Below are 27,409 nucleotides of genomic sequence, written 5' to 3'. Positions count from 1 at the left end.
TGTCTCCTTTTCTTTCAGACACTGCTGCAGTATGCTGGCAGTCGGGGTGCATCCGAACACGTTTTACCTTTTCTGGAAGTATATCGGATCTCCATCCAAAGCTTTGCTAATGCACGACCTTACTTGACTACCGAATGTGAAGATGTTCTTCTGGTACTTGGCAGGCTGGTGCTGTAAGTTTTAAGTTGGTACATTATCTTATTAAGAAATAAATAAATGAGAATATGTACTTTATAAATGAAAGAGCAAGTCACTGAAATAATGTGGTGCTTCATTTGACAACCGTGTTTGATTTATTATCTTTGATTATGATTGAATGTCTTAAGAACTGGGTTTTTTTTATCATACCACAAAAATGTACTTGGGTATTGCTAATGGATGTGAACAAGTGGTAAGGCTCTGTTCTGCTGTGTCAGGGTAATCAGGCAGGTACTGAAATTCTGAAAATAAGACTAATTTTCTGTAGAAAAAGCTTAGTGTGGTCCTCATGGAGCAGAAGCTTTAATATTAGACCTCCATGCATGGATGAATAAAACTGTTATCACTTGCTGTGTGGTTGCTGCTGTCAGTGTCCTCTCAACATGTTCCTTTTTGAAAAGGATGAGCTGGTTTGTATTTATGGCAAGCAAGTTGTGCATGTGGGCTGTTGCTGCAGGATGGCAAAGTGGAACACAGTAGTTCAGCCTGAGCTTTTTGACAGGTGCCAGTAGGCAGGACTTAAAGCACAGCAATTCTTGGAACAAAAGAGACAACTATTTTACAGGCCATCAGCTAAGTTGCTAGAACTTGTAGTGCCTCGAAGTCTGGTGGAAGTGGGAAGCAGCTATTTGTGATTGAAAAGAGTAGCCTGAGGCCTTCCACACCCATTGGAGGAGAATCAGTTGCTACCCTTGACCTGCAAAGATAACTTGATGTGCCGGTCATTCCTTGCTGGTAAGGCTTTATTCGAAGGGGGAGGGTGAAGATCTAAAGCCCCGAATATAAAGGTCACCATGAAGTAAAAGTAATTCCAGGACAGTTTTTCAGGGGACTGTTTTCTCTTTGTTGTCAGCAGCTTACTCACTTTGTGGGCTGAAATCAAGTGTTCTTTTCGAGGAGGATTTTGCAATGAACTCCTTGGTCAGAAGTGGGGTTTTTTGTGATGTTCTAACTTTCAATCAAAGCTCAGAACCAGATATGTCTGTGTGATGCCTTGAATTCTTTACATGGTTGGGTTTTTTTTGAGTTATAAGAAATACGTGAACTAGGAGTGACTTTGATTTTTCTATTTAATCCTTTGTAAAGAAGGAGAACCCCATGAAATCAGGGAAAGTCTGCCTTGTCTTCTCAATAGGGAAACTGAAGACTTCAGCTGCTAAATCATTTACCTGGTACATAATACAAAATATCTGAATTCCTTTTGCAGACTGTCCCTTTATGGATAAAGTATTCTCATCATCATCATATTATCACTTACTAGCTTGTGTGTTCTGCCTGTTTCCTACTCATGTCACTTAAAAGCTTGTCTTTCACTGTCTTTGTGTGCAGGTCATCCATCCCTGGTGTGCATTTTGCAGCTGTTGGATAATTTGAGGCAGGAATGCCAATTCTTTGTCAAAATTGCTTTTCTCTTGAGAAAAATCCAAATCTTCTGCTAATCTGGCTTCTTCTGTCTTTCAGTGAGAGGAGTTTGTTTGCTGTTCCTTGTGTTTTCAGATAACTTGCTGGGATCTCCCCTATTCTTGTTATGATTACATTTGAGAGGAATCTAAAGAATGATAAAGACAATACGAGGTTGCAGATAGGGTGAGGTAAATGACATAACTGAAGTCAATTCTCCCATGGTTTTATTTTGCATAAGAGTTTCCAAGGAAGGGATAGAGAGGAGTTAGACGAGGGATTTAAAGGTGAAAGTTAAGTTCCATGAGGAGGAAGGCTATTGTTTGGGTAGGGACATGAAAGTGTCCTGTTGCCTTGTAACTGCAGGTTTTGGGTTGGGTTTTGTCATGCATGCTGTATATTTTCAGACGTGAAGCCCAATGAGAAATGAAACAAGCAAGCTTCCTGTTGTAAAGCAAAAGTGCTCTACTTGCTACTTCCCTTCCAACATCCCTCCCAGAGAAGGGGGAAAGAACTTCTCAGCAGGGTGAGCCGCTAATAGCAAAACTCAGCATTGCTGTGGTTTTCCTTGCCGCCTGGCCAGCTGTGTGTTCACAGTAAAGGTGGCCTGATGCAGAGGCTGTGCCACCCGTAAGAAACATGATGCAGGTACAGTGTGAGACCTTGTCGGACCACTCTCTCGCTAACCTTAGGAAGTAAAAGGAAAGCTTGGAGTGCTGCCTCTTGTAGTTTACAGATTTGGCAGCTGATTGTGGTGGAACGGGAATGTTCTCCTTAGCCATGGCCATGAAGGGACATAGAATCATAGAATAGTTAGGGTTGGAAAGGACCTTAAGATCATCCAGTTCCAACCCCCTGCCATGGGCAGGGACACCTCACACTAAACCAGGTCACCCAAGGCTCTGTCCAACCTGGCCTTGAACACTGCCAGGGATGGAGCATTCACAACTTCCCTGGGCAACCCATTCCAGTGCCTCACCACCCTTACAGTAAAGAACTTCTTTCTTAGATCCAATCTAAACTTCCCTGCTTCAGTTTTAACCCATCACCCCTTGTCCTATCACTGCAGTCCCTAATGAAGAGTCCCTCCCCAGCATCCCTATAGGCCCCCTTCAGACACTGGAAAGCTGCTCTGAGGTCTCCATGCAGCTTCTCTTCTCCAGGCTCAACAGCCCCAACTTTCTCAGCCTGGCTCCATACAGGAGGTGCTGCAGCCCCTGAGCATCCTCATGGCCTCCTCTGGACTTGTTCCAACAGTTCCATGTCGTTTTTATGTTGAGGACACCAGAACTGCACACAATGCTCCAGGTGAGGTCTCACAAGAGCAGAGCAGAGGGGCAGGATCACCTCCATGACCTGCTGGTCACGCTCCTTTGGATGCAGCCCATGATACGGTTGCTTTCTGGGCTGTGAGCGCACACTGAAGCCGGCTCATGTTCATTTTCTCATCAGCCAGCACCCCCAAGTCCTTCTCCTTGGGCTGCTCTGAATCTCTTCTCTGCCCAACCTGTAGCTGTGCCTGGGATTGCTCTGACCCAGGTGTAGGACCTTGCCCTTGGCATGGTTAAACTCCGTAAGGTTGGCATCAGCCCACCACATACTTGCCTTGGTCAAGTAGAACTTGGACTTCTTGTTTCCACAACACATTCCTCTCACAGCACACCCCTGCCTCCCCCAGTATTACCATACCTAAGGTAATGCTTCTCTAGAAAAACTAAGAACAATTTAACCATCTTAAATGTGTCTGTCCCTGCGATGTGGTGAGCTGGCTGTCCTCAGGGATCTCAGGAAGCCCTTGAAGCTGATCTTTCTCTCCAGCTTCTGCGAGTGCTCTTCTTTCTGAGTGTACTGTGTGAGGGGGCTGCTGCATTCATGTTACCAGCAGTAGGACCACAATGCTTTAAAAATCTAATTTCAGCTGTTTTTTTCACTGTCCAAGTAGCACCTGAAGGGTTAAGTATAGAAAAATGATTTCTAAAACCTTGCTTTGACATTTTGTTTGAAACCTGATATTTTATTTAACCAGTATATCCATGAAAAAGTAATATTCAAGAAAAGTATATCCAGGAGTTGAGCTTGGAAGTAGATAGGATTGGTTCACTTGTAGTCTGAAAATGAGCTGTGCATCAGAGACTCTCCACAAGCACGTTGACCCTGAAGTTTGCAGACGTTTTGTTTGTTGCAGATAGTCTCTGTATGATGTCCATGGAAACTGGACACGTAGCAGGTCCCTCTTTGGGTTTGTTTGTAGGGGTTTTGGTTATGTGAAAATGGAGTTACTGTGAGAACTGATGAAGGTTTTTGATAGTCTGATAGCCACCACCTGGGTCTGGACATCTGGGCTGGTGAATAACTTGTATTGCCAAGCTGGGGTACGAGGGAGAAGTAAGTCCTGATTCCTGTATAGTGCTGAGGCCTATGACAGCTGGAATATCTGATGGTCCTGTTGCCCACTTGTTCGTGGGCACAGTGATGGTTGATATTCCAGTGCCTGATGATGGGAATGATGTCTCCACTGTGTTGTGTAGGTAACTGAGCTCCTCAAATACAGCAGCTCCCTGAATTAATGAACTTGGAAATTTGTAATCTGATCTAACACCGATTTAAATATGAACACCTTTGATATGTACTCTCAGTGTGGATGGGGTGTGTCTGTGCCTGGTAAGCGTTGCTCTTTGCACCATAGATATTTGAATGCTCCCACCCCTTTATGACAGATTTATAAGGTGCTTGTAGGAATCTATTCTGCCGGTCCGTTTCTCTGCTGATCACCTCTTGGTACAGCTGCTGCTTCTAGGTTACTGTTAGGAAAATGTTCTCTAGGTCCCATTCTGTTTTAATCTCTGTGTCTTTTGTCAAGCTGTTCTTTAGCTTTATTTTCTCACCTATTTCAGCACTGACACTTGCTAGGTAAGGCTGACTTTCATTCGCACTCCAGGCAGAGACCATGAGGGCTCAAACGAGTTTTATTCAAGATGAATGTTAGGATTCTTTTGTGAGAGGAAGGAGCAGAAATTCTGTACTGCAGTGTTCCTGAGCAACATTGAACAAAACAGTTGGGGCTGTTCAGCCTGGAGAAGAGAAGCTACGTGGAGACCTCAGAGCAGCTTCCAGTATCTGAAGGGGGCCTATAGGGATGCTGGGGAGGGACTCTTCATTAGGGACTGTAGGGATAGGACAAGGGGTGATGGGTTCAAACTGAAACAGGGGCAGTTTAGATTGGATCTAAGGAAGAAGTTCTTTACTGTGAGGGTGGTGAGGCACTGGAATGGGTTGCCCAGGGAAGTTGTGAATGCTCCATCCCTGGCAGTGCTCAAGGCCAGGTTGGACGAAGCTTTGGGTGACCTGGTTTAGTGTGAGGTGTCCCTGCCCATGGCAGGGGGGTTGGAACTGAATGATCTTAAGGTCCTTTCCAACCCAAACTGTTCTGTGATTCTATTGTAAAATACCCTGCATTATAAAAGTATCTGTAATCTCATCCTAGCGAGGCTGTACACAGTAAAAGGAACACTCTTTCCCTATGACTCCTGCCTGATTCTGGGGCTGTTTCTTGCCTTTGATTTGTGCAGGCAAACATGTTTCAATGTTACTGTCATTTCTTACCTGAACGCTAAGTAACATGTGCCACAAATGTTCACAGTGTGCTCAAGAACAGCTTGCTTACTTGCCTTTTACTTTTCCAGGAGTTGTTTTGAGCTACTGCTTTCAGTTCCTGAAAGTGAATTGCCACATGAGGTGTGGTTGGGATTCCATCAGTCCATACAGGTAAGTGTTCTGAATTTCCCTTTACAACCTAATAAATAAAGCTGCTGTTGTGTTCCTCCTCTCCTCTCCTTCCACTGAACTCCACCTGTCCTGGATTGCTGTTTTCCAGGCAGCAAGAATTTCTGAGCAGCAAACAGCCAATTGCAACAACAGTATTGGCAGCCTTAGGCTGTAGTTTATAACTACATAGACATGGCAGTTGTAGCAAATCTTGATCTTTCTGATGGTTTGTGTGAGAAAAAGACTGAGTTAGATGAGTCTTGCTGTGTTTGTACTAATAGACTTTTCCAGGATGAGGGCCAGATCTATTGCTGCTATGATTTTAACTGTGATGTGTGGATGTGGTGCTTAGGGTCATGGTTTAGTGGTGGACTTGGCAGTGCTGAGTGTTAACCCCAGCTGGGTTGACAGTTGGACTTGATGATCTTAAAGGTCTTTTCCAATCTGAATGATTCTGTGATTTTTATGAGTCCAGTTTTGTTGTCTCTAAGCAAGACCGGGGTAGCCTGTGTGAAATGAAAACAACGTGTGAGATCGTGTGGCAGGAATCCATACACAGACTTTGTACAATGGCAGCAGCGAAAGGATGTGCATATAGATGAGCAGATGCTGTAAAATCCAAGTGAAAGGGTTGGTGCAACAATCCCCACCAACAACAGTCAAACAACAGCAGGGCTCTTGATGCATGTAAACCGGATCTGGGGTTGGAACTCTGGAGAGGTACTGTGGGGATGGATGTAATCTGGCCAGTTGAGGAAGATAAACCGGTGCATTCAGAAATGGCTTTAGTGGGAGTAGAGATGTATTGTCATGGGAATTGAATATGGGTTATGGAACAGGGTTCCCTTCGAACCTGACAGAGTGTGAATGCTTTCTTTAGACAAGTTTTGTGTATTGAGGGTGAGTATGAAATGAAAACTTTTGTGACCCCGTAGTAGCTGCTGATAACACCCAAGGCTGAGGATAAAATGATGCGCACAGACTTCCTGTATGATCCTAAGTGCCACTTACAAAACTCTGCCCTGTGGTTGCGTGCTTCATAGATACAAATTTAGGTCAGTTTATTGGTTTTCACTGGCATTTTTAAAGTTGTCCTGAGGCTGTAACGAGCATCTTTTGGCAGCAGCAGCAGCAGCCTTGAGTTAGGTCTGCAATTCACCTGCCTGATCCTACTGGCATTTAGCTGCCTGTGAAGTGGGGATTGATTGTGCTTTAAATGTGAAAAACAAAAGAAGAAGAAACAACCCCACTCCTCCCCTGAGGCTCTTTCTGCTAAATTTGGTTTCCTGATCCAGCTTGCACAGGAAGGAAATACTTGAGAGGAGGAGCAGCTGTGTGACTGTAAGGGTTGCTTAAGTGATGTTTTCAACTGCTTAAGTACAGTCTGAAAACTTTGTGTGTTGTAGCTCATGTGTTGGTCTCAGTGCTGTTAGTTAGGAGCAGTTTGAGCTCTGGTTAAGAACATACAAAGTCACTCACATCTTTAGGGTGCAGCTGCAACACCCCTTTGTGAGCAATGCTTCAGGCTCCAAGCCAAAAGTCCAGCAATTGGGTGTGATTTTAAGCATCATACTTTGCTCTCTTTGCATCTGCAATTAGCACCAACTCTTCTACTGATATCAGCAACTGATTTTGATGTGCTCTCACCAGTAGCTCACTTGTTAGCTTTTCTAATCAGTTTTAGAAGTAGCTTAGTCTTTAATTATTGATTCTCAGTTAGCAAGTCTGCCAGGAGCCGAGTTGGGCCACAGATACAGTGGTTAGCTACAAATAAAATCAACATTGGGGCTGTATTTACAATCACAGTCCTGGTTACTGTGAAGGAAATTGAAATGAAGGTATCAAAACTGCTCCATTGTAGCATTCAGTTGTGAGGCTTTTAACTGTAGTGCTCCTTAGCAGGTGGAATCCTGCAGTACAGTTGTGTTTGGAAAGAGCTCCTGATGTGTGCATTTTCGCTCTCTTCTGATGTTGGTTTGGTTTTGTTCTTGCAGCCAGAGAAGAACTAGTGTAGGACAGAAGCACCAGCTCCCACTGAGTGTGCTTTCAGTATGTCCAGTAAATGCATTGAATATGCAGTGCTCTGAAGGTGTCTGTTGTGGAAGAGTCACGAGGGAGCTGAAGTTGGAAGGGAGCTCCAGTTTCCTGATCCACCTCTTCGTGCAGAGTAAGGGCTGTGCTGAATCAGGTTGCTTAGGGCCCTTCCCCACCAAGTTTTAAGTGTCTGTAAGAATGGAGATAGCACAAAGTTCACATAGTCCTTTCAAAGCAAGGCTGTTTGAACAGTGATATGCTTCCCACACACACTTCACAGACTTTCCCTTTATGTGACTTGTTGACTCTGGACAGAAAGAGTCCAGCTCCAACTATCTCCTGGAGAGTATAGTGAAGATAAGGCAGCTCTAAAATTTATAGGCCCTCTGTGGCCTTGGCTGGACTTGCTCTGCTGTGGCAAATGGATAGTAGAGGACAGCCACGAGTTTAGTGTTTTATTCCAGTGGAGTCTCAGGAATCCTGGAGAGGAATAAACCCTTTGCCAACCTCCTGGTTATGCTGTGCTTGAAAGTGTTCAGCACAGTTTGCCTGTTTGCATAAGGGCTCACTGCTGACCTACGCTTTAATTACAGACCCAAGAGGCTGCTTGTGGCATGCTGGAACCTGTAGCCAGCTTGTCACCAGCCTGTAGTGACACCTGGGGTTGTGCCAGATGCAGCATTTGCTGTTTGAACTTCAGTACGTCCCTGCCAGTGATGTTCTGCAGTCAGTGCCTGGGCAGTGTCAGGTGCTCTCCAAGTTCTGTACAAGCTGTGAGCTGGCAGAGAACGTGCTGTGTCCCTTTATTCAGACTATTCATGAAGGTGTTAGAAGTTTCAGCTCAGTGTTGACCACCGGAGGCAGCTGCCAGCTGGTCTCTGTACAATTGGTCACAAGCCTGAGCCTGGTTTTTCCATCTGCATTGTTGTGCACTTTCCCTATTTTAATAGTTTGGGTTTAAAGCTACTGTGGGAGCCTGCCGGAAGCCTTGCTAAGCCTGATGACTCTGATGTCATCTGTAGCCTGTTATCACAGAAAATAGGTTGCTAAAACATAACTTGCACTTGGCAAACCCTGGCTGGCCCCAAGTCACGTTTTTGTTCTTCAGGTGCCTGGATGTGCTTTCCAGGAGAATTTGCCCCATAGTCTATCTGAGCACAGGTTTTGCTGGCTGGGCTATAGTTCCTCGGGCTCTCCTCCCCTTGGTCTTGCAAATGGACTGGTGGTTTCTTCCAGTCACTTGGAGACTTCTCCCAGTGGCTGCGACCTTTCAGAGCTATGATGGGTCTTGGGGTGACAGCCGTGATCTCCATCGACACCCTTGGCTTCTGTCTGGTAACATGTCCCAGCATCTCATCTGTTGTGCTGCTTTGTGCCCCTTCTCTTCTCCAACTCTGACACTAGTCATAGGGTCCAGGAAGGGCAAAGTGCAGACCTGAACAGTAAAACTTGAGGCAAAGCTCCTGAGTGCCATGGCCTCTGTTATTTGATGCCCTGCCTCACTGAGCTGTTCTCAGATTTCTCTTGAGCTTTCTTTTGCTTTCAGTCGTATTTTCCTCAGCAAAGTGAAGAAGACCAAACAGATGCTCCTGTCCTTTAGTCTGGCCCCCAAACACCACGCCCTGAAGTCTGATGAGCACCTGAAGGTGGCAGACGGTCCGATAGGCTTCTAACAATGACAACTGATAACTTGTTTTGTTTCCTTCCTCCTTTCCCATCTTGCCTACTATATTAAAGGCTGGTTATAGCTGAAATCAAGTCTGTTCAAGGGCAGTCAGGACACGGTTACTTTAATGTTATGACTAGCATAGGAAGGTCAGTCCAGCGATGGAGTACAGTAATACCAGCTTCTGGAATCAAGAATACATTTTGTGTTATCTTATCAGCTTACACAGGAACATACAAAATGTGCATTACTTTTCCTTGACTTCCCTGTGCTGCCTGTGACAAGACATCCTACAGATATGCAGGATACAGATACGTATCCTGTGCAGCAGAACACCACCCAGTGTTGTTGCTTATCCCCCAGAATGTCCCAATTCACTGTGGGCTGCATGAGCACTCTGGAAGGTGGTTGCTGTAGTGAGCTTTGTAGGGGTATGTGCATACTCCTCTGGTTCCCTTTTGGTTGTTGGAATCTTCTCTTAGTATCTACTGGGAATGATTCTCCTCTAAACTCACCTGTGCTCTTGGTTTAGTGCAGGAATTGACCCAGAGTCATCCGGATGCGCAGACTACCTGAAGAGCCTCATACGCTTAGTTTCGTGTTGTAGAGATGGGTGGACTATCCAAGGGATGAATAGATCCATATAAACTTGCCATTGGACACTTGACTTTAATTTGGGATTTACTAAGTAGCATGTCTGATAGCATGGTTTCAGAGTCATTGGAGAGGAGTCCCTTAAGAAACTTGTGAGACTCTGACTTACAACAGCTATGGATCAAGTAAATGAAACATTCACTGAAGGAATGTGATTTCCTCTTGGTAAATCTTTTGCTGGGGATAAAGCTTCAATCCTTAGTGGGCAGGTGCTTTGCCCAAGAGTTAAATCCAAGCTCTCTTCTCCAGAGACCTGTGAAGTGCAGTTTGCTGCAGTATTAGAAAGGAAATTGGTATATCAAAACATTGAAGTTGGTCTGAAATTAGCCTTTGATATTGAATGTGTATATCAAATTTATTAAAGGACATCTAATTGTTAAATAAAAAGATGCCTTTTACTGTGAATGGTTAATGGGAAAGCCTTGGGTATTTTCATAGCAAATTCATTTGGTTCCTGAAGGTAACTCGGGAGCTTGATTGTGTGTTGCAATGGGGAATGCAGTTTATTGCTGTCTTTTGACAGCCCATGCTGCAGGACTCTGGTTACTCTGCTATTCCCAGTGGTTATAGCATAGCCCCATTTAATTCTGACCATTTAGAACATGGACTTGTGTCTGCCATATAGAGAGGATACAGCAGAGGCTACTGAAAGCCAGCCTGAGGTTAATAACGGTGTTGGAAGTGCTGCCTGCTAAACCACAGCTCACCAGAACCAGGGGACATGTCATGTATCAAATCAGTTCTTAAATGTGAGATGTGCTGTGGCTGCTGTGAGAAACAGCTTTATGGCTCTCTAGTTAAACTGCCTTCAGTGAGCTTCAGTTTTTCAGTGCCGGTCACCCGGGATGGGTTTTCCTGGTAGACACATGAAGTGCTGGAATCCTTTGCAGTTGCCTTTTTCCTGCATTAGGCTCTCAACTTCTCTCCATGTGAAATGTCTCATCCTTCACTCCTCAGATTTCCAGCATTAAAAGTGTTAGGGCCCTAATCTCTGGTGGGTGTTGTGCTGTGGGCACAGGGTTGGTGGAGGAACTTCAGCTGGAGGCTTGTTGAGGGTGGAGGGTCCCTGCGCCAGCCTTCACAGCATCAGAACTTGCAGGACTGGAAGTCCCTGGATGTTGGAGTGACCACTGGGCATGGTTTATTTTGTGAGGAAATCTGTATTCAGTAGAAGGATGTTTCCATCTTAATAAAGGAAATTATTCATGATCACGTTTGGGCTGGGTTGGCAGTGTTGTGCATTGCAGAATTACAACTGCAGAGCAGGCTTTTTGACTTAAGCCATTCCAGTACTTTGAGATTGGGAAGTTTTGGGCAGGTAATGTAAAATCACATCAGTTTAATTTTTAGCAGAGCCTTTGAATGACTTTTTTTGTTGTCACATTTTGTAGGATTCACATGATGCTTTGCTGGAATTTGGGAATAACAACCTCCAAATACTGGTGGATATCACAAGGGAAGGAATATGGAAACATCCAGTTCTTCTCAAAATTCTGTCCCAGCAACCAGTAGAAGCTGAGGAAGGTAAGAAGGTGATTCCAGAGATGATGTGTGGGTATTAAGGAATTACTTGGTGCAGTTGTGGTGGGGAGCCAGTGATCTGAAGTCAAAAGAGAGCTGTATTTTAAATTGCATTGTGCAATAGTATTCTTGTGTTGCTAAAAGGTAGTTATGATGAAACTGCCTCAGTGTCACTCTGAATAATGTGGCCTTGCTAAATCATCTTAGCTTGGGCTCTACTAGCCAGCAATTTGAATATTTTGAAGCTCCATTTTTAAAAAAAAAACCTTTCTTTCCATCATAAAAATAGGGAAATTTTGCTCCCTGAGGTGGTTTGTTCTTCAGAACTTTGCTTTTAAACATGCTCCTGAATGCTTCCCAGGGAGGAACCGTGCCTCCCCACACCGTTCGGAGGTATGACAAGCACATGTGGAGGGGCAACATGAGTGTGGAGGTTTCATTGAGCTCTGGGCTTGGAACCTCAGTGTGTTTAGACTATGGAAATAAGATCTTGAATCAGAAAATGTTGAGAGGTGAGGAAGGAAAGGAGCTTTTAGCATCGCTTCATAGAACTTTTGGATGTGTTCTCTTCCTTTACTCACTGAATTGTTTTCGTATCTGTTAGTGGTAGCATTAAGGACTTGCAGGTATTTCAGTCCCTCCGTTAACAGTACATAAACTACATGTACAGACATGACCATGAGTAATGTGCTTCACCTGGATGGATGTGTTGAATAAGCAAGCCTTCTTCGAGTTCTTCAGTAATGGGGTGTTTTGAGCCACCCTGTTGTGACAGCATTCCCTTGCATCAAACAGGATGGAGATGGAAGCACTGTTTTCCTTGATAAATTTGAAGCACAGTGGCATGTACAGATGTAAATTTTAAGAGAGGAGGCTTGTTTCCTAGCAACTGGAGAGCTTATTCCCAGCTTTTTCTGCCTTCTCTCCTGAGGTTACTTTAATGTGAGGTGTCAGCTGTGTCAAGAGTTTACTGCTCAGAGGTTTTCCTCTCAAAAATGGAACCTAGCACCATAGACTCGAAACTTAAATCTGTATTTAGAAAATAAAACCTATATAGAAAATAAAATCTAATGGCCCATTAAGCAGACTTCTGCAGAATACCAGGGAATCTCACTACAACCATGTGGTATGTACCCTGAAATGGGTTTTCTGTTTAGGTGCACTTTGAAAACCTTCTGTTAACTGGTGTGGTGTCTGTCAGAAGGTGATGTTCTTTTATTTGGACAGAATTTAAGTGCAGAAAGCCTGAGATTGTTCTTGCCTTGTATTGTGTACAGTCCTCTCTCAGAAATTCTGTACTACTGATTTCTTAGCTACCCATCTCTCCCAGTAAGATACTCACATAGTGAAAATGGTTTTATGCAATGGTTCTTCCACTAAGTTGTTACCCTAAAGCAAACTTTCCTTTTTGGCTAACCCAGAGTAAATGACAGCCTTTGCAGGTAGCTGGTTGACTACAGCTGCTGCAGGACACCGGTTCTAATGTGGCTTGTCAGAACATCTCAGACATTTCCATACTTCTTTCTACAGGTCATCAGACAGTTTGTTTCTTGTCGATACGCATTGTTGCGTGCAGTGTAAGAATGTATTGACTCTTTAATTCTCCAGGTGCTTTTGAAGTATGTACAGCTCTGGAGAGGAGCATCAAGCCTTTCTGTCGAGCTTTATGTTAAGCTTGAAATGGCATCATAGCTCTCTTGAGGCGTACTGTTTTGTCAGCTAAGGGAAAGTACATGGTCTGTAGCGAAGCTTTTGATGTTGTCTCTCACAGTATCCCTGTGGATAAAATGTCCAGCGTATGGCTAGACAAGTCCATTATACTTTGGGTGAGCAATTGGCTGATGAATTGGACTTAAAGAGCTACAGTAAATAATGGATAGGGAGGTGCTGGTCTCCTCTCTCTGGTAGGACATGAGGAAATGAAATGAAGCTGTGTCAGGACATTAGGAAAAGGTTCTTTACTGAGGGGGTGGTCAGTCCTTGCAACAGGCTCCCCATGGAGGTAGTCATGGCAATAAGCCTGTCAGAGATCAAGGAGTGTCTGGGCAATGCTGTCAATATATGGTTTAGTTTTAGGTAGTCCTGTGAGGAGCAGGGAGTTGGGTTCAGTGATCCTTACAGGTCCCTTCCAACTTGAGGTACTCTGCGGTTCTACAGGTACCTGGGGAGAGCAAACTTAAATCCATGAGGTTTTAGATTAACTAAATTTTGCTAACTAGTTACAAAAATAACCACAAGTTGCATTGTTCCTGTTTAATTAGTTCGAGTCTCATAATGTCTTGGGAGTATTTGGTTGATCTAGAGCATAAGCAGGTCTTAAAAGACAGTTCTTCCAAAGTGCCACAACGATAACAGTGCCACCCTCAGTCTCATTTTGTGTATTTTGGCATTATGTGGGTTTTAATAATTTGGGTGGGAAAACCTCCAGTTGAAAAGTATGGGATACTGTGTTTGAAGCAGTTCTGCTGCTTTGCAATATGAAGATTTTGAATCTCAGCTAAACTGTTGGTATCTCATTCCAAATCCTGTGTGGTCTGATGAGTGCTGCTTTAGCCGCTGCTGTGCCATACTACTTACTGTGCGAATGGATGCTGTCCTTTGGAGAGGTGTCTGTGTTCTATAGCCCAGCGTTCTCTCCCTACACAGTTGGTGTGAATTTGTTTAGGAGAAAGTATTCCATTGATTGCTGTCGCTTTTGATCACACCTCAAATATCCTAAGCAAACTGACCAGACTGAGACAAGTTTGTCATGAAGTAAAATGTGATTTCAGTGAAATGCGAGCTGTACCTTGGTGTATTCTCAAAGGCTTTTTTCTTTTCCTAGCCAATAAATTGATTACACAAGAAGGGCCTTCCTTTCTGCAGATGCGAATAAAACATCTGATGAAGTCAAACTGCATCCCACAAGCTCGATACTTGTCAAAACTGTGTGCAGAGTCCTCAGAAATTGCAAATGTCTCATCTTTTCGCCAAGCCTACATCACATGTGTGTGTTCTATGCTGCCTAATGAAGACTCCATTAAGGAGGTTAGTAATCCACAGTCCCTTTTTCATGTATATTTATCAATCTTTTTATCATTTCTTTCTGCAATACTAAGAACTGAAGCTGAAGAGTGAAACTGTTGCAGCAGAGTTCCAAAAAAGAAATGATCTCTCGCAGGCTGCAGTAGGGAAGAACATTTGTATTAACTGCTGGTGTCTTTCATGCTTACGTTCATAGAATCATAGAATCGTTTGGGTTAGAAAGGACCTTAAGATCATCTAGTTCTGGCCCCACTGCCATGTGCAGGGACACCTTCAACTAGACCATGTCACCCAAGGCTCTGTCCAGCCTGGCCTTGAACACTGCCAGGGATGGAGCATTCACAACTTCCTTGGGCAACCCATTCCAGTGCGTCATCACCCTCACAGGGAAGGACTTCCTTATATCCAACCTGAACTTCCCCTGTTTCAGTTTTAACCCGTTACCCCTTGTCCTGTCACTGCAGTCACTGATGAAGAGCCCCTCTCCAGCATCCTTGTAGCCCCCTTCAGATACTGGAAGGCTGCTCTGAGGTCTCCACGCAGCTTCTCTTCTCCAGGCTGAACAGCCCCAACTCTCTCAGCCTGTCTTCATACAGGAGGTGCTCCAGCCCCTGAGCATCCTCATGGCCTCCTCTGGACTTGTTCCAACAGTTCCATGTCCTTTTTATGTTGAGGACACCAGAACTGCACACAGTGCTCCAGGTGAGGTCTCACAAGGGCAGGGTAGAGGGGCAGGATCACTTCCTTCGACCTGCTGGTCACGCTCCTTTGGATGCAGCCCAGGACACGGTTGGTTTCTGGGCTGCGAGTGCACACAGAAGCTGGCTCATGTTAGATGTGTTTGAAAACTTAAAGCTTCGGTTCCCTTTGTAAGCAAAACCTAATTGGGAAGCTGTCTTCTCTGATGCAAATACTGGTACTGCATCAGTTACTTATCTCCCCATCATTCTGACCTAGGAGAGAAAAGCTTTTGTGGAGCTGTTTTTTTTAATAAAGAAAAGAAAGAAAACCCGATACAAACAAGCACCAAACCCCTCCTGTAAGCTCCAGCAGCCTCTTCCCTCCTGTGCAGTGGTGAACACCTTTGACATTCGTTCATGTGGCCATTTGTATGGGCTTGGTTTTCCATCTCCCTCATCCTGTCGGAGGTGGCACATGATGTGCAGATATTGCAAATGCTTATTATGTCTGACATGCAAGGAGCAGTGACGTCTGTCCCCTTGGGTAGCAAAGCACTGTCACTTAGATCAGTTCTTGAGGTTTCTCTCTTGAATTGCTTATAGTAGCAACAGCTGATTAAAGTAGATGTTGCTTGAGTACCTGCTATTCTGTGAAGTGGAATAGATCCAGTGGAAAACATGCATTAAAAATAGTGTTGTCTTAACAGTAAAAGCACTTCATAAACACCTACCTTTAAGTAGGCTTTCCAGAACTTCCATGGGATTTGTGTCTCCTCTAAACACTTCTATTTTTAACATCATGCTTTGGAGTGTGATTGTTCAGAAGCAGCACTTAAGGACAAAGTGGACAAGAGACTGGGGTTGTTCTTTTTCTTCACATCTCTTGACCTTTTTGGACCTTGCTTTTGATTTTCAGAGGAAAACAGGGATGTCTGCACATGTTCAAAAGGAATGGGAAGTTTTAGATGGACTGTTGTCTGCATGGAAGTATTTTGCTAAGCTACCCAAAATAGAAGATGGTCCCAAAGAAAACTGAGAAGGGATCAGAACTGACATAGATGAAGTCATGCCATGCTGTAACTGAAAGGTGTGGTGTGAACCCTGGGTATTAAAGGAGATGTAGTGTTTGTTTACATGTTTGTGAGACCATTTCCTTTGACGTGGTAACCACGCATTTGTGTTGGTAACATGCTGAGAATAAAGTACCTTTTCTTTTGTTTTCTTGAAGATTGCAAAAGTGGATTGCAAAGAAGTCCTGGACATCATCTGCAATCTGGAATCTGAAGGACAAGAAAACACTGCTTTTGTTCTGTGTACAACATACCTTACTCATCAGCTTCAAACAGCAAACGTGTATTGCTCTTGGTAAGTACTAAGTGGTACTGCTACTCCTAACTGTTCCTCTCTGGCCTCAATGCAAGAGAATTGAGCTAATACATTGGAAAGCTATGTAGAGAAATTGGATCTATCTTTAACTTTGGAAGTACATCAAACTGAAGGTTACTTTCTAGGTAACTTGTGACAAAATAAATAGGGACTCATCTTGCTACAGTAATGGAGCAGTTAGACAAAAATAGTGTTTAAAAAGGAAACTTGGCATTGACAGTAATGCTTCAACAGTGTAGCAGCTCTAAGTAGTGCTGTCTGGGTTGATATTAAACCTCTAAGGTTTGTGGTTCCACAAAGTATCTTGTTATTCAGTTCTTCCTTCTTAACTACTTAGACCCATGAGAGGTTTTTGCCATTTTTTTCACACCATCATCAGTGGTAGAAGTAGTAGGAATGTACTAGTAGGAAGTAGCAGAAGCAGCCCCCCCCCCCCGCCCCAGCATTTATTGTTAAGATCTCTTTGTGACAGCCATGGCTGGATTTTTGCTTGCAGGATGAAGTCTGAACTAAAACTAGATAGAATTTGAATAAAACTTTTAGGTCCTGTAACTGTATAACCTACAGTTTCTCCTGACTAATGAGTTGGGAGCGATCAGTTAGAGCTGTAGATCTGTCTACACGAGGCATCCCAGTCTGGACCATGATGGCGCCTGCCTGAGGTTGACTCTATGCAAACCATGGTGCAGCTGTAACATGAGTAGGTATTTCCACAGCTTTAAACTTGGCTAGCCTAAGTGACAAGCAGTGAAGGCTTAAAGATGTAAATGTTGGCAGAGTCTAGTGACACAAGTATCTTCCTACTTATCGAAGATGTTAGCAGGTTTCTGTCACTTGTGCTGAAGTCATGTCGTTATGTCCACGCTGTTGTTAGAGGTCCAAGCTAGTGGGTGGCCTTAGGGAGTCAGGCAATTCAGTCCATGAAACAATGTGATCCTTAGCATTAACACAAGTGGCATTAAGTATGAACTGTAACCAAGCACAACTTCAAGAAGCTTCTCTCCAGGCTGATCTGCTGGTGTAGGTTTGATTTGACTTTGAAGTCTAAGTAGATACCTTTGTGAGGGTGCTGAGGCACTGGCACAGGGTGCTGAGAGAAGCTGTGGCTGCCCCATCCCTGGCAGTGCTCAAGGCCAGGTTGAATGGAGCTTGGAGCAGCCTGCTCTAGTGGAAGGTGTCCCTGCCTGTGGCACGGGGTTGGAACTGGAAGAGCTTTAAGGTCCTTTCAACCCAAACCAGTCTATCATTCTCTGATTAAATAACAGGATATATGTGGTGTTTTGATCTGATGCTTGTTTAGGAGTAATGTACAGTAAGAGTTGTGTGCAGCATCTCTCAGAGACAGGGACCTCATTGAAGTGTGTGCTGCCTTTTACTAACACATTGTTGCGGTCAGGTCTGCCCTGAAGAGTGCAGACTGGCCAAACTCTGTATATCCGCAGTGTTTTTATGTTCTGCTTTCAACTCTTTGCAGGGAACTGACGCTTTTCTGGAGCAAACTGCAGAGAAGAATAGATCCCTCTTTAGATTCCTTTTTGGAAAGATGTCGTCAGTTTGGCATCATTGCCAAAACTCTACAGCATTTATTCTTCTTGATAAGAGTCATCCAATCTGAAGTAAGCAAGCTGCTGTCCAGTCTTTGAACATGCTTAGATCTGTTTACATGAGTTTACTGTTTTGATAATTCTTCTGAACTGATCTGAAATACAGCTTGTTTCTTTATTCACACTTTCCGATTAAGTGCTTCATAAGTTACTAACAAAAACCTCTGAAAAATGCCTGCCCTTTTAGGTTTGGGTCAGCCTGACGCATCTGGACTTCTACCTCCTGTTCTGATGTCCATCTTCAGGAAGCTGCAGAAAGGTTCACGAGATGCTTGACAGCAGTTTTTATAAACTTGTAATCTCTGTTTGAGGAGTAATGGAAAGACTTTAATTGATGCATCTACACAGGAGGAGGGTGCAGCGTGCTCTTCATAGTAGAGCAGAAGGGATGGCTATGGTTAATCTGGCATTTGCTCCATAGGAGGTTTCTGTCTTCCCTTGGTTGCTGCTCTGAGTCTTGGAATTGGCTAGACTAAAGCTTTCTGTGTCTGGTCACTGCGAGAGCATAGATTTTTGGGGGGCTGTCCTGGGTTCAGCAGCAGCAGTCGTTTTTCTCCTCCTTAGTAGCTGGTGCAGTGCTGTGTTTTTGACTTTCAGCCTGGGAACAGCGCTGATAACACCGATGTTTTTAGTTGTTGCTCGGTAATGCTTACTCTGACCAAGGACTTTGTGAGTCTCATGCTCTGCCAGGGAGGAGGGGAAGCCGGGAGGAAGCAGAGACAGGACACCTGACCCAAACTAACCAAAGAGGTATTCCATACCGCAGCACGTCATGCCCAGTATATAAACTGGGAGCAGTTACCCGGAAGGGCTTGATCACTGCTCGGTCGGGCTGGGTATCGGTTGGCGGGTGGTGAGCGGTTGTGTTCTCTTTTGTTATTTCCCTTATCATTATTACTGTTGGTGGTAGCAGCAGTGGTTTGTGTTATACCTTAGTTACTGGACTGCTCTTATCTCAACCCGTGGGAGTTACATTCTTTCCATTCTCCTCCCTATCCCTATGGGAGCTAGGGGAGGAAGAAGTGGGGGAGTGAGCAAGTGGCTGCATAGTTCTGAGTTACTGGCTGGGCTTAAACCACGACAAGGACACATGAAAATGAATCAGGCACACTTTAATGGAGGAAAAGTAAGCTCGCTGATGACAGGATTTTGACTGTTTAGTAACAGTATTACACAGACAGTGAAACTTAAATTAGGTACAGGAATTTCCCTTGGGAATGTCACCATTTCCAAAAGATTTCAGATGTTTCTTCCTGAAAGCAGCATGGTTTTGTACATAGAGAGTTGAATTAGCCACATGAACTCCAGTTTTACGAATGTTTCAGTTAATGTTACACTCCCAAATCTGCTGATCTTTTTTCATTCTTGCATGGACCAGAGTTAATTCAGAATTAAGGCATCGACTGGATTATGGACACAACAGACAAGGTTTCTTTTTTCAGTTAAATTTCTCTCTTGCTTTAGATTTGTTCATGTGGGAGTCTCTTTCACTGAGTAGATATAATCCTGTGAAGCAAAGGAGTTGCCAAGTGTGATTTGATAAGAGCTCGTATCAGAATCCTGGTTTAGAGTCAGAGCAGAGCTCAGGAGGGTGACATGATTGTCCTTTTTATGGATCATAGAGTCCAGAACTCTAATTTGGCAAAGATGAATTCCAGTTGTGATTGCAGAGAGAAATATTTGAAACTAGTTTATCTAAAGTTGTCATATTTCTGTGTTTAAAATATGCATGAATGTGCACTTTTATGTATAAAACACAGTGCATCATTAACTGTATACCAGTTCCTTCTCCTGGGGAAATGGCTTTTTGTATAGCTGTCTAGCAAATAAACACTGTACTGAATTAAAGAACTATTGCTTGACTTCCAGTACAGTGCACAGAGAGTATAAAAGCTTGCTAATTCTTTTAACTTCTTAGCTCCTTTGGATCTTTACCATCTGAGCTACAGTGGATGTGCTTGTGTCAGCCACTTGTCATCTCTCTACGTTATTCATAAATATCTTAACTGTTACTTTACTAACAAGGACTAAATAGTTCATGCATTCACGTTCTTTATGCTGAAAAGTATGTTTTTGGAACAAGGTAACTTTCACTTTTGTCCATGTAGAATTTGGAATACACTGTTTTTAAAGCCAGCATGTGAGTAATATTTGTAGGTATCTTCCTGATGCTGTTGAGCAGCACCTCGGTGTTGTAGAGATTCCTCAGAAAATGCTTGGAAGGGAAATGCCAATTGTCTTCATCAGGAATCATTTCTGCTACTGTGCTGCTTTTGCTGTCGAAGGTTATTTTGTTGCAGGGTGTGAATTTACATTAATTCCCTTATTACACAGTATCACATATTCTGAATGAATAACCTGTGTGGATGCTGTGGGAGCAATGCATATGGAGGATGTACTTTATTCTCTTTTGGACATCTGAGTTACGGGTCAGAGTCAGTCGAGGAGAGAGGAATTAGGAAGATGTTTTGCAATGCCTAAACTAGTTTGTGTGGCTGCTCCACAGTGACTCAAGCACTTACCACTCAAGAGCCTGAATAGGTTCTGACTGGGCTGTAGGCTCCTGGGTGTTCTCGTTGCATGTTTTTTTTCATAGACCAGTTCTAGAGGGAATGTGCTTATCCAAGAAAAGTAACATTTGTTTTGTGGCTGTTTATGTGTGTTTTTAACAGGCAGAAGAAGCAGGACTCGCAGTGTCTGTTCTGTTATGTGTGAGAGCCCTTCAGATCCGCTCAAATGGAAGCGATGAGATGAAGACGTCAGTCTGTAAAACAATTGCATGCCTTTTACCAGAAGACCTTGAAGTCAGAAGAGCTTGTCAGCTCACCGAATTTCTACTTGAGCCAACTTTGAGCGGATTTAATGTGTTGGAAGAGCTCTATATGCAACCGGATCAAAAATTTGATGAAGAAAATGCACTGGTTCCAAACTCCCTCCGTTGTGAGCTGCTGTTAGCTTTAAAAGCGTATTGGCCGTTTGATCCTGAATTTTGGGACTGGAAGACTTTAAAGCGACATTGCCTTAAACTGTTAGGGAAAGCAGCTTCTGATTCCGAGGACGATGCAAGTTGTAATATGTCAGTCAACGAAACCGATATGTTAGAAACTTTCTTTAGTGACTATGAAGAGTCAAAGGAACATAAATACTATGATGGAAAAGACACAATGACCCACCCTAAAGAAAAAGTAAGGGTAAAAAAGCCAATTGGTTCTTCAGAAAGATACCAGAGATGGCTTCAATACAAATTTTTTTGCGTGCTTTGCAAAAGGGAGTGTATAGAGGCCAGAATCCTGCATCATTCAAAGATGCATATGGAAGATGGTGTTTACACGTGTCCGGTGTGCACAAAGAAGTTCAAGAGGAAGGAGCTTTTTGTCCCGCATGTAATGGAGCATGTTAAAATGCCACCCAGCAGAACGCACAGACCTAAAAAGAAACTAATCCTGAAGAAAGAGAGATCCCCACAAAAGATAACAGCTTCCGGCAGCCCACCGCCAGCCTGTCAGGAGAAGTCGCATCAGCTGCCCGAGGGCTTTGACAACGACACGCACGAGTACGTCACGTTCAGCCAACTGGAGAATTGCCAGCTACAAGACAGAGACATCTACCCCTGTCCCGGAACAGATTGTTCCAGGGTATTTAAACAGTTCAAATACCTAAGCGTGCATCTGAAGGCTGAGCATCAAAACAATGATGAGAATGCAAAGCACTACTTGGATATGAAAAACAGGAGAGAAAAGTGTGCTTACTGTCGCCGACACTTCATGACGTCCTTTCATTTGCGGGAGCATGAACGGGTGCACTGTGGACCTCAACCCTACATGTGTGTGTCGATGGATTGTTATGCGAGATTTGGGTCAGTTAATGAGCTTCTCAATCACAAACAAACACATGATGACCTTCGTTATAAATGTGAGCTAAATGGCTGTAATATTGTTTTCAGTGACTTAGGGCAACTTTACCATCACGAGGCACAGCACTTCAGAGACGCATCGTACACCTGCAACTTCTTTGGTTGCAAAAAGTTTTATTATTCCAAATCTGAATTTCAGAATCACCTCGCAGTGCATAATATTGAGGTGTCAAATGGGGAAGTGAAGCAAGTAAAACTTGAAGAGTCAGTTTCAAAAGACAAATGCAGTTGCCTTCCGGAGTCGCAGCTGCTTGAACAGTCTGAAAATTCCAGCCTGAATGATAACTTGGATCCTTCAGGCTCTCAAGAAATCCCACAGATTAAGGAAGAAGCGCTCTCTGACAGCGAAGACCTAGACAGTGAAAGTAACTGCAGTCTTCATAGTGGCGAGCACAGGTCAGATGCTGCAGTAAACCAAGGCCAGGTGTCTCCTCTACTGATCGAAACAGCTCACCATCAGTCAGTTCCAGGTTTTCTCATGTCCCAGGAAGGAGTCTTCCATCCAGCAGATGTGAAACAACAGTGTTCCAATGTGGCAGTTTGCTTGGATGGAAAACGAATCTCCTGTGGTTTTGAAGGCTGCTGTTCCACGCACAAAAATACCAGAAGTATGCAAAAACACCTTCGCAGGGTCCATCCATATAACTTTAAAGGGAAAAGAAATACGGAGGTGAAAACTAAAGACTTTCTCAACCTGTTGAGTGAGGCTCAGGACGGTAAATCCCCTACAGACATTAACACGCAGTTAGGTCATAGTTCAGATACAAATGCTGACTCTCCAGAAAGTGTGTATTGTAGTGTAGATGCTAAAGGAAGCAATGGCCTGAAGGAAGAAACTTGTCCTTCTTCCCCAGAAACATCTTTTTATGACAGTTCTAAAGACTCCAATATTGAAGATAACATGTTGGAGTTAATGTTAGGCTTGAAGCATCTAAGCTTAAAAAATTCTAATATTCAGAATTCTTCAAGACACAAGCCTTTTTTGGGTTCTTTACAGTCCTATTCATCTAGGGATGGCAAGTGCCCTGAGTCAGTAGATGAAACTACCTCAAAATTTCAGCTTCAGGAGCAACAAGATAATTTACCCAGCCAGTACCTTACTCAGCTGGCAGCTAAACCATTTTTCTGTGAATGTCAAGGGTGTACGTGTGAGTTTGTGACCAGAGAAGCTCTCTTAATGCATTATGTTAGAAAGCATAACTACTCAAAGGAAATGGTTCTTCAGTTAAACATGTTCCAGCATCGGTACTCGCCCTTCAAGTGTCATATTTGCCAAAGATCATTTACGAGAAAAACCCACCTTAGAATTCACTATAAAAACAAGCATCAGATTGGCTCTGAGAGGGCGGCTCACAAGGTATGTTCCAATGAGAAGTTTGATCATGTAGGTTTATGTGCAAATGACATCCATAAAGCCAGCACTGTCCCAGCCCCTGTCCGTGCATCCAGCATGGAATTCAATGAACGCTCAAACCCCTCTGAGCAGCCGTGTCGCACGAAAAAGGAAGACTTTAGTTCCGAGACAGATTTGGAGTCCAATGAAGAGACAGACAATAATGTCACGAGGAAAACCTCTAACATAGCTTCTCTGGACAGTCACAGGGAAGAACTGGAAGCAAGACAGGGAAGAGGAAGCAAAAGAACAGTTGCTAAAGGAAACTTATGTTATATATTGCATAAATACCACAAACCATTTCATTGCATACATAAAAGTTGCAACTCAGCCTTTACTAACCAGAAAGGTTTGATTCGCCATTATAGAACTGTTCACCAGTATAATAAGGAGCAGCTCTGCTTAGAAAGAGATAAAGCAAGAAAAAAAAGGGAACTTGTCAAATGTAAAAAAATATTTGCATGCAAACACAAAGACTGTGGTAAGCGTTTTCTGTGTTCTAAAGCTCTCGCTAAGCATTGTAGTGATTTCCACAATGAACACTTTGAGGATCAAAAACTGCTTTCTGAAGCTGAATCTGCAAGGTTCGCGTGTAACCAGCCCCACTGCCCTGCTGCGTTTTGTACCTTTAATAAGCTCAAACAGCACCTAATAGATGAACATGCCAGTGAAGAAAAATTAAACAAGGATTTTGAAATCCATTGTGACCTTAATGGCTGCGATCGGATTTTCACCAATTACAGCCACTACTCTCAACACGTGTATTTCCGACACAGTGAATACTACGACAGCCTCTTTAGAAACCAGAAAGAGGAGGAAGAAGAGCAAGATAAAGCTAAAAATGAGCAGAGTTATTTGCAAGACGGTTTTGATGCAGACAAGCAAAACAGGAAGCCGTTAAAAGCTAAAAGAACTAGCAAAAGTAGAGAAAAGCAGTCGATGAACTTCAAAACAAAGGAGGAAGCCCTACAGATGTGCAAAGAGAAGTCTAACCAGACCCAGTACCCTTGCATGGTTCAGGGATGCTTGTCTGTTGTCAAATTGGAAAGCAGCATAGTGAGGCACTACAAGCGCACACATCAGATGACCAATATGTATATAGAGCAGCGGCTTCAGAGGCTTGTTGTCTGTGTTAAGTGTGGTGTCATGACTGAGAAGCAGCCCTGCTCCTACACAGCTGCAAGCTCGGATAAAAAAGGTGTCGATGTTCCTCCAGAGGATAAATCAGCTAATCCTGAGCCCGTGCAGGAAAGCGACAAACCTCTCGTTCCAAATACTGACTGTGAACCTCAAGATGTAAGCGATGAAGACCAAAAAAGACTTCCATCGAGTAATGTGAGTTTTGATGCCAGTGCCTTTACGTATTCGGGCACTTTAAAATGTAACCACAGTTCAGAGAACACCTCTTCTGAAGAGCAAAACATCAGGGAGACAGTTACATGTAAAACTGAAGAGCTTTCTGAAAAGAGTGACAGAGAGACTAGCTCTTACTTGCCTGGTTTACAATTAGAGTTGCCAAGAAAGAAAGACCCAGAAGAAAGTCAACATAGTGCAGTTAGTCCGACTACAAAAAGAAATGTACTTTGTGCTACGAAAGACAAATTTCATAAGCCTCCAGTGTCCAAACCATTTGATTTAAAGACATTTAAACCAATGGGGTTTGAGTCTTCATTTCTGAAATTCATTCAGGAAAGTGAGGGAAAAGATGACGATGATGATGACGATTTGGTGGAGGAGGTAGAATGGGACTCTACTGAGCAGCTGCCAGTAGATAAGACCTTGAAAAAAGAGGGAGACAATCAAGGGGAGACACCAGTAAACAACTTTGTAGATGACAAAAATGTAATCATAGCCCCAGATACCCACGAGCAGCTAACAGAAATCCAGCCCCTCTTGTCAGAGTCATCGTCTGCCCCTTCCTTAGAAAATTTGAGGGCTATCTTGGACAAGGCACTAACGGACTGTGGAGACCTTGCCTTAAAACAGCTGCATTACTTAAGACCAGTAGTTGTTCTTGAAAGATCCAAGTTTTCCACACCCCTCATAGACTTATTTCCAACAAAAAAGGCAGATGAGCTTTGTGTAGGAAGTACATAAGTAGTTTTGCTTAGAGCAGATTGCCTCCACTACTGCTATACGGGGAGAACTTCAAATTAGAACAGTAATTGTTACAGTACACACTGTTTAGGTTAGTTTAGACTGTTTAATTCCATGAATGTATAATATCTGTCAAAAGTATTGGCCAAGTTAATTTTGCTCCCCATTTTTTTCAATGAACTATGCTGATTTTGGTGCTATTTAACACATCAGAATACTGGGGGCTTCCTCTTGAAGAGTAAATGTGCATGATTGTATATGGAACAAGTACTAGGGTACCAGGGTTTGGGGGGCGATGGAGTTATTACTTGACTTGAATGTGCACCCTAGGGTGCTTTGTGTAACATATTGTACACTACAGCATCTTATATTTTTTGAGTTATGAGTTTCAATAAATTACAGTTTTTCACCCATTTGTTTACTGTACAGTAAATCTTTAATGTCGTTTACTTGTAATTGAATTTGGGACCATTCTGAGTGCATTGGACAATGTTGCTTAAGTTTTATGCATTTGTAGATAATTTATCAGACTGAAACAGTATAGATAAAGAAAAGTAAAGTATTATTTTATCACATTCTCTGTGCTTTTTTCAGACTTGAATTATAATGAGTACAGGTAGGAAGCACTTGTCACTTGCAGATGGGAAACTCCTAGTTACCTTGGAAGGGAGAAGATGCTTCTGAGACTGTGTGGCACAAAAGGGTTTGAAGAGCGTTGCCAGAGAGTTGTGTCACTTGAAAGTATCAGTGCACATTTCGGGTTCCCTGGTTAGCTCTTTTGATAACGAATAAACCAGCTGGAAGATTCACCAGAGGAGTCATCTGATATTTTATCATCTGTTTCTTGTTTTTCTGTGTGTCATTTCTTGTCGTACTTCTGGATGCACCATGAGGCCCAGGGTCTGTTTCCCCTATTGGTATTTTCCAGTCTCCCGTTAGTGAGGATGCTAATGACCAAACAGCAATCACAGCAAGCCTTGCAAATGACCATCTTCTCCAGTGTAACTGACAGTGCATCTCTCTGCCTGTTCTAACATGAGCATAGGAGTGGGCTCACTTACAACTTACTGTCAAAAGCCACAATTCAAAATGCAGGTTTGGAGGTACCACGTGTCCTTGCAGAGTGAATAACAAAATACAATACACAGTGGTGCAGCCTTGCTGCTCCCTTTGGAGCATAGCTTCCTCCTTCCTTGTGTCAAGCTCCAGTCTGTGGATCTAGCATTTTAAAACCAAGAATGAATTTGCATTTCTGGTATACTCTTCCTATACACTCCTGCCAACCTGCCACCAAAGCCTTTGCCACAACATAATACAAAATCACCTTTACACAATCCCGCTGTGCTTAAGCTGAGCATTAAAGTTCTTCAGTGTTCAGCTTTCCTATTAAAGTAACTAATCCTGCCACTTGTAGAAACAAATTTGCATATGAAGCATGAATTTTATGACAGATGGATTTTGTAATCTCACAGCGTGGTCACGTGTGAAACCTTCAGTGCCTCAAAGGTAACTTGCTCTTAGTAAGAGTTGCTCATGTCTGTAAACTACCACCCCTATACACAGGGCAAGCTTTGGCAGGTTACACCTCTGAAGTATTCTCTAGACCCTGGTGAGTTGGCTGCTGTCCTAAGTTGCTGCGGGGCAGGGTGAAGAGACAGACATCATTTCTGTCTGTCAGGTATGGAGATAGTTCCTTCAGTCCAAGAGCTGTATTTAGGAAGTGGTGAGTGGGTTTTCCTCAGTGGTCAGACACAAGCATCTTGAAAGCGTTTTCCTCTGGTTATGTGGCATTCTGAGCACAACTGGGGTTTTTTAATAGAGAGCTCTCAAGTTGTGTTCATATTTCTTGGGAAAGATACCAGTCGCAGTCATAGAAAGGTTTGGGTTGAAAGGGACCTTCAGAGCTCATCTAGTCCAACCCCCTTGCAAGCAGCAGGAGCATCTACTTCCTCCTTACCGAAACTGGCTTGCCTGTTTCACATACCGCCAGTATGTTTCAACTGTGAGCTCCATCATCACCAGCATGCACTACCCTCTGAGCGAGGTGATGATAGATGTTCCACCATCCAAATG

The 27,409-nt window shown here is 43.4% G+C and overlaps 1 protein-coding gene across 1 annotated transcript; it reads left to right on the top strand.

Annotated features, from left to right (window-relative positions):
- RLF (RLF zinc finger) lies at nt 1-26,145 on the top strand (the record flags this gene model as incomplete). Its single annotated transcript, XM_062637686.1, has 7 exons — nt 1-173; nt 5,283-5,364; nt 11,110-11,242; nt 14,064-14,266; nt 16,172-16,308; nt 17,804-17,945; nt 20,606-26,145. Coding segments are annotated over 7 exons (5,601 nt in total), but the record flags the coding sequence as incomplete, so codon positions are not given.
- Between the last annotated feature and the right edge of the window lie 1,264 nt (nt 26,146-27,409).

This window comes from Pezoporus occidentalis, unplaced genomic scaffold (assembly GCF_034315485.1).
Source record: "Pezoporus occidentalis ecotype Australia unplaced genomic scaffold, CSIRO_AGI_Poc_V1 ctg534, whole genome shotgun sequence".
NCBI classification, from domain to species: Eukaryota; Metazoa; Chordata; class Aves; order Psittaciformes; family Psittacidae; genus Pezoporus; species Pezoporus occidentalis.
The sequence above is the reverse complement of the archived record's forward strand: the minus strand, read 5'-3'. Positions and strand labels throughout refer to the sequence as shown.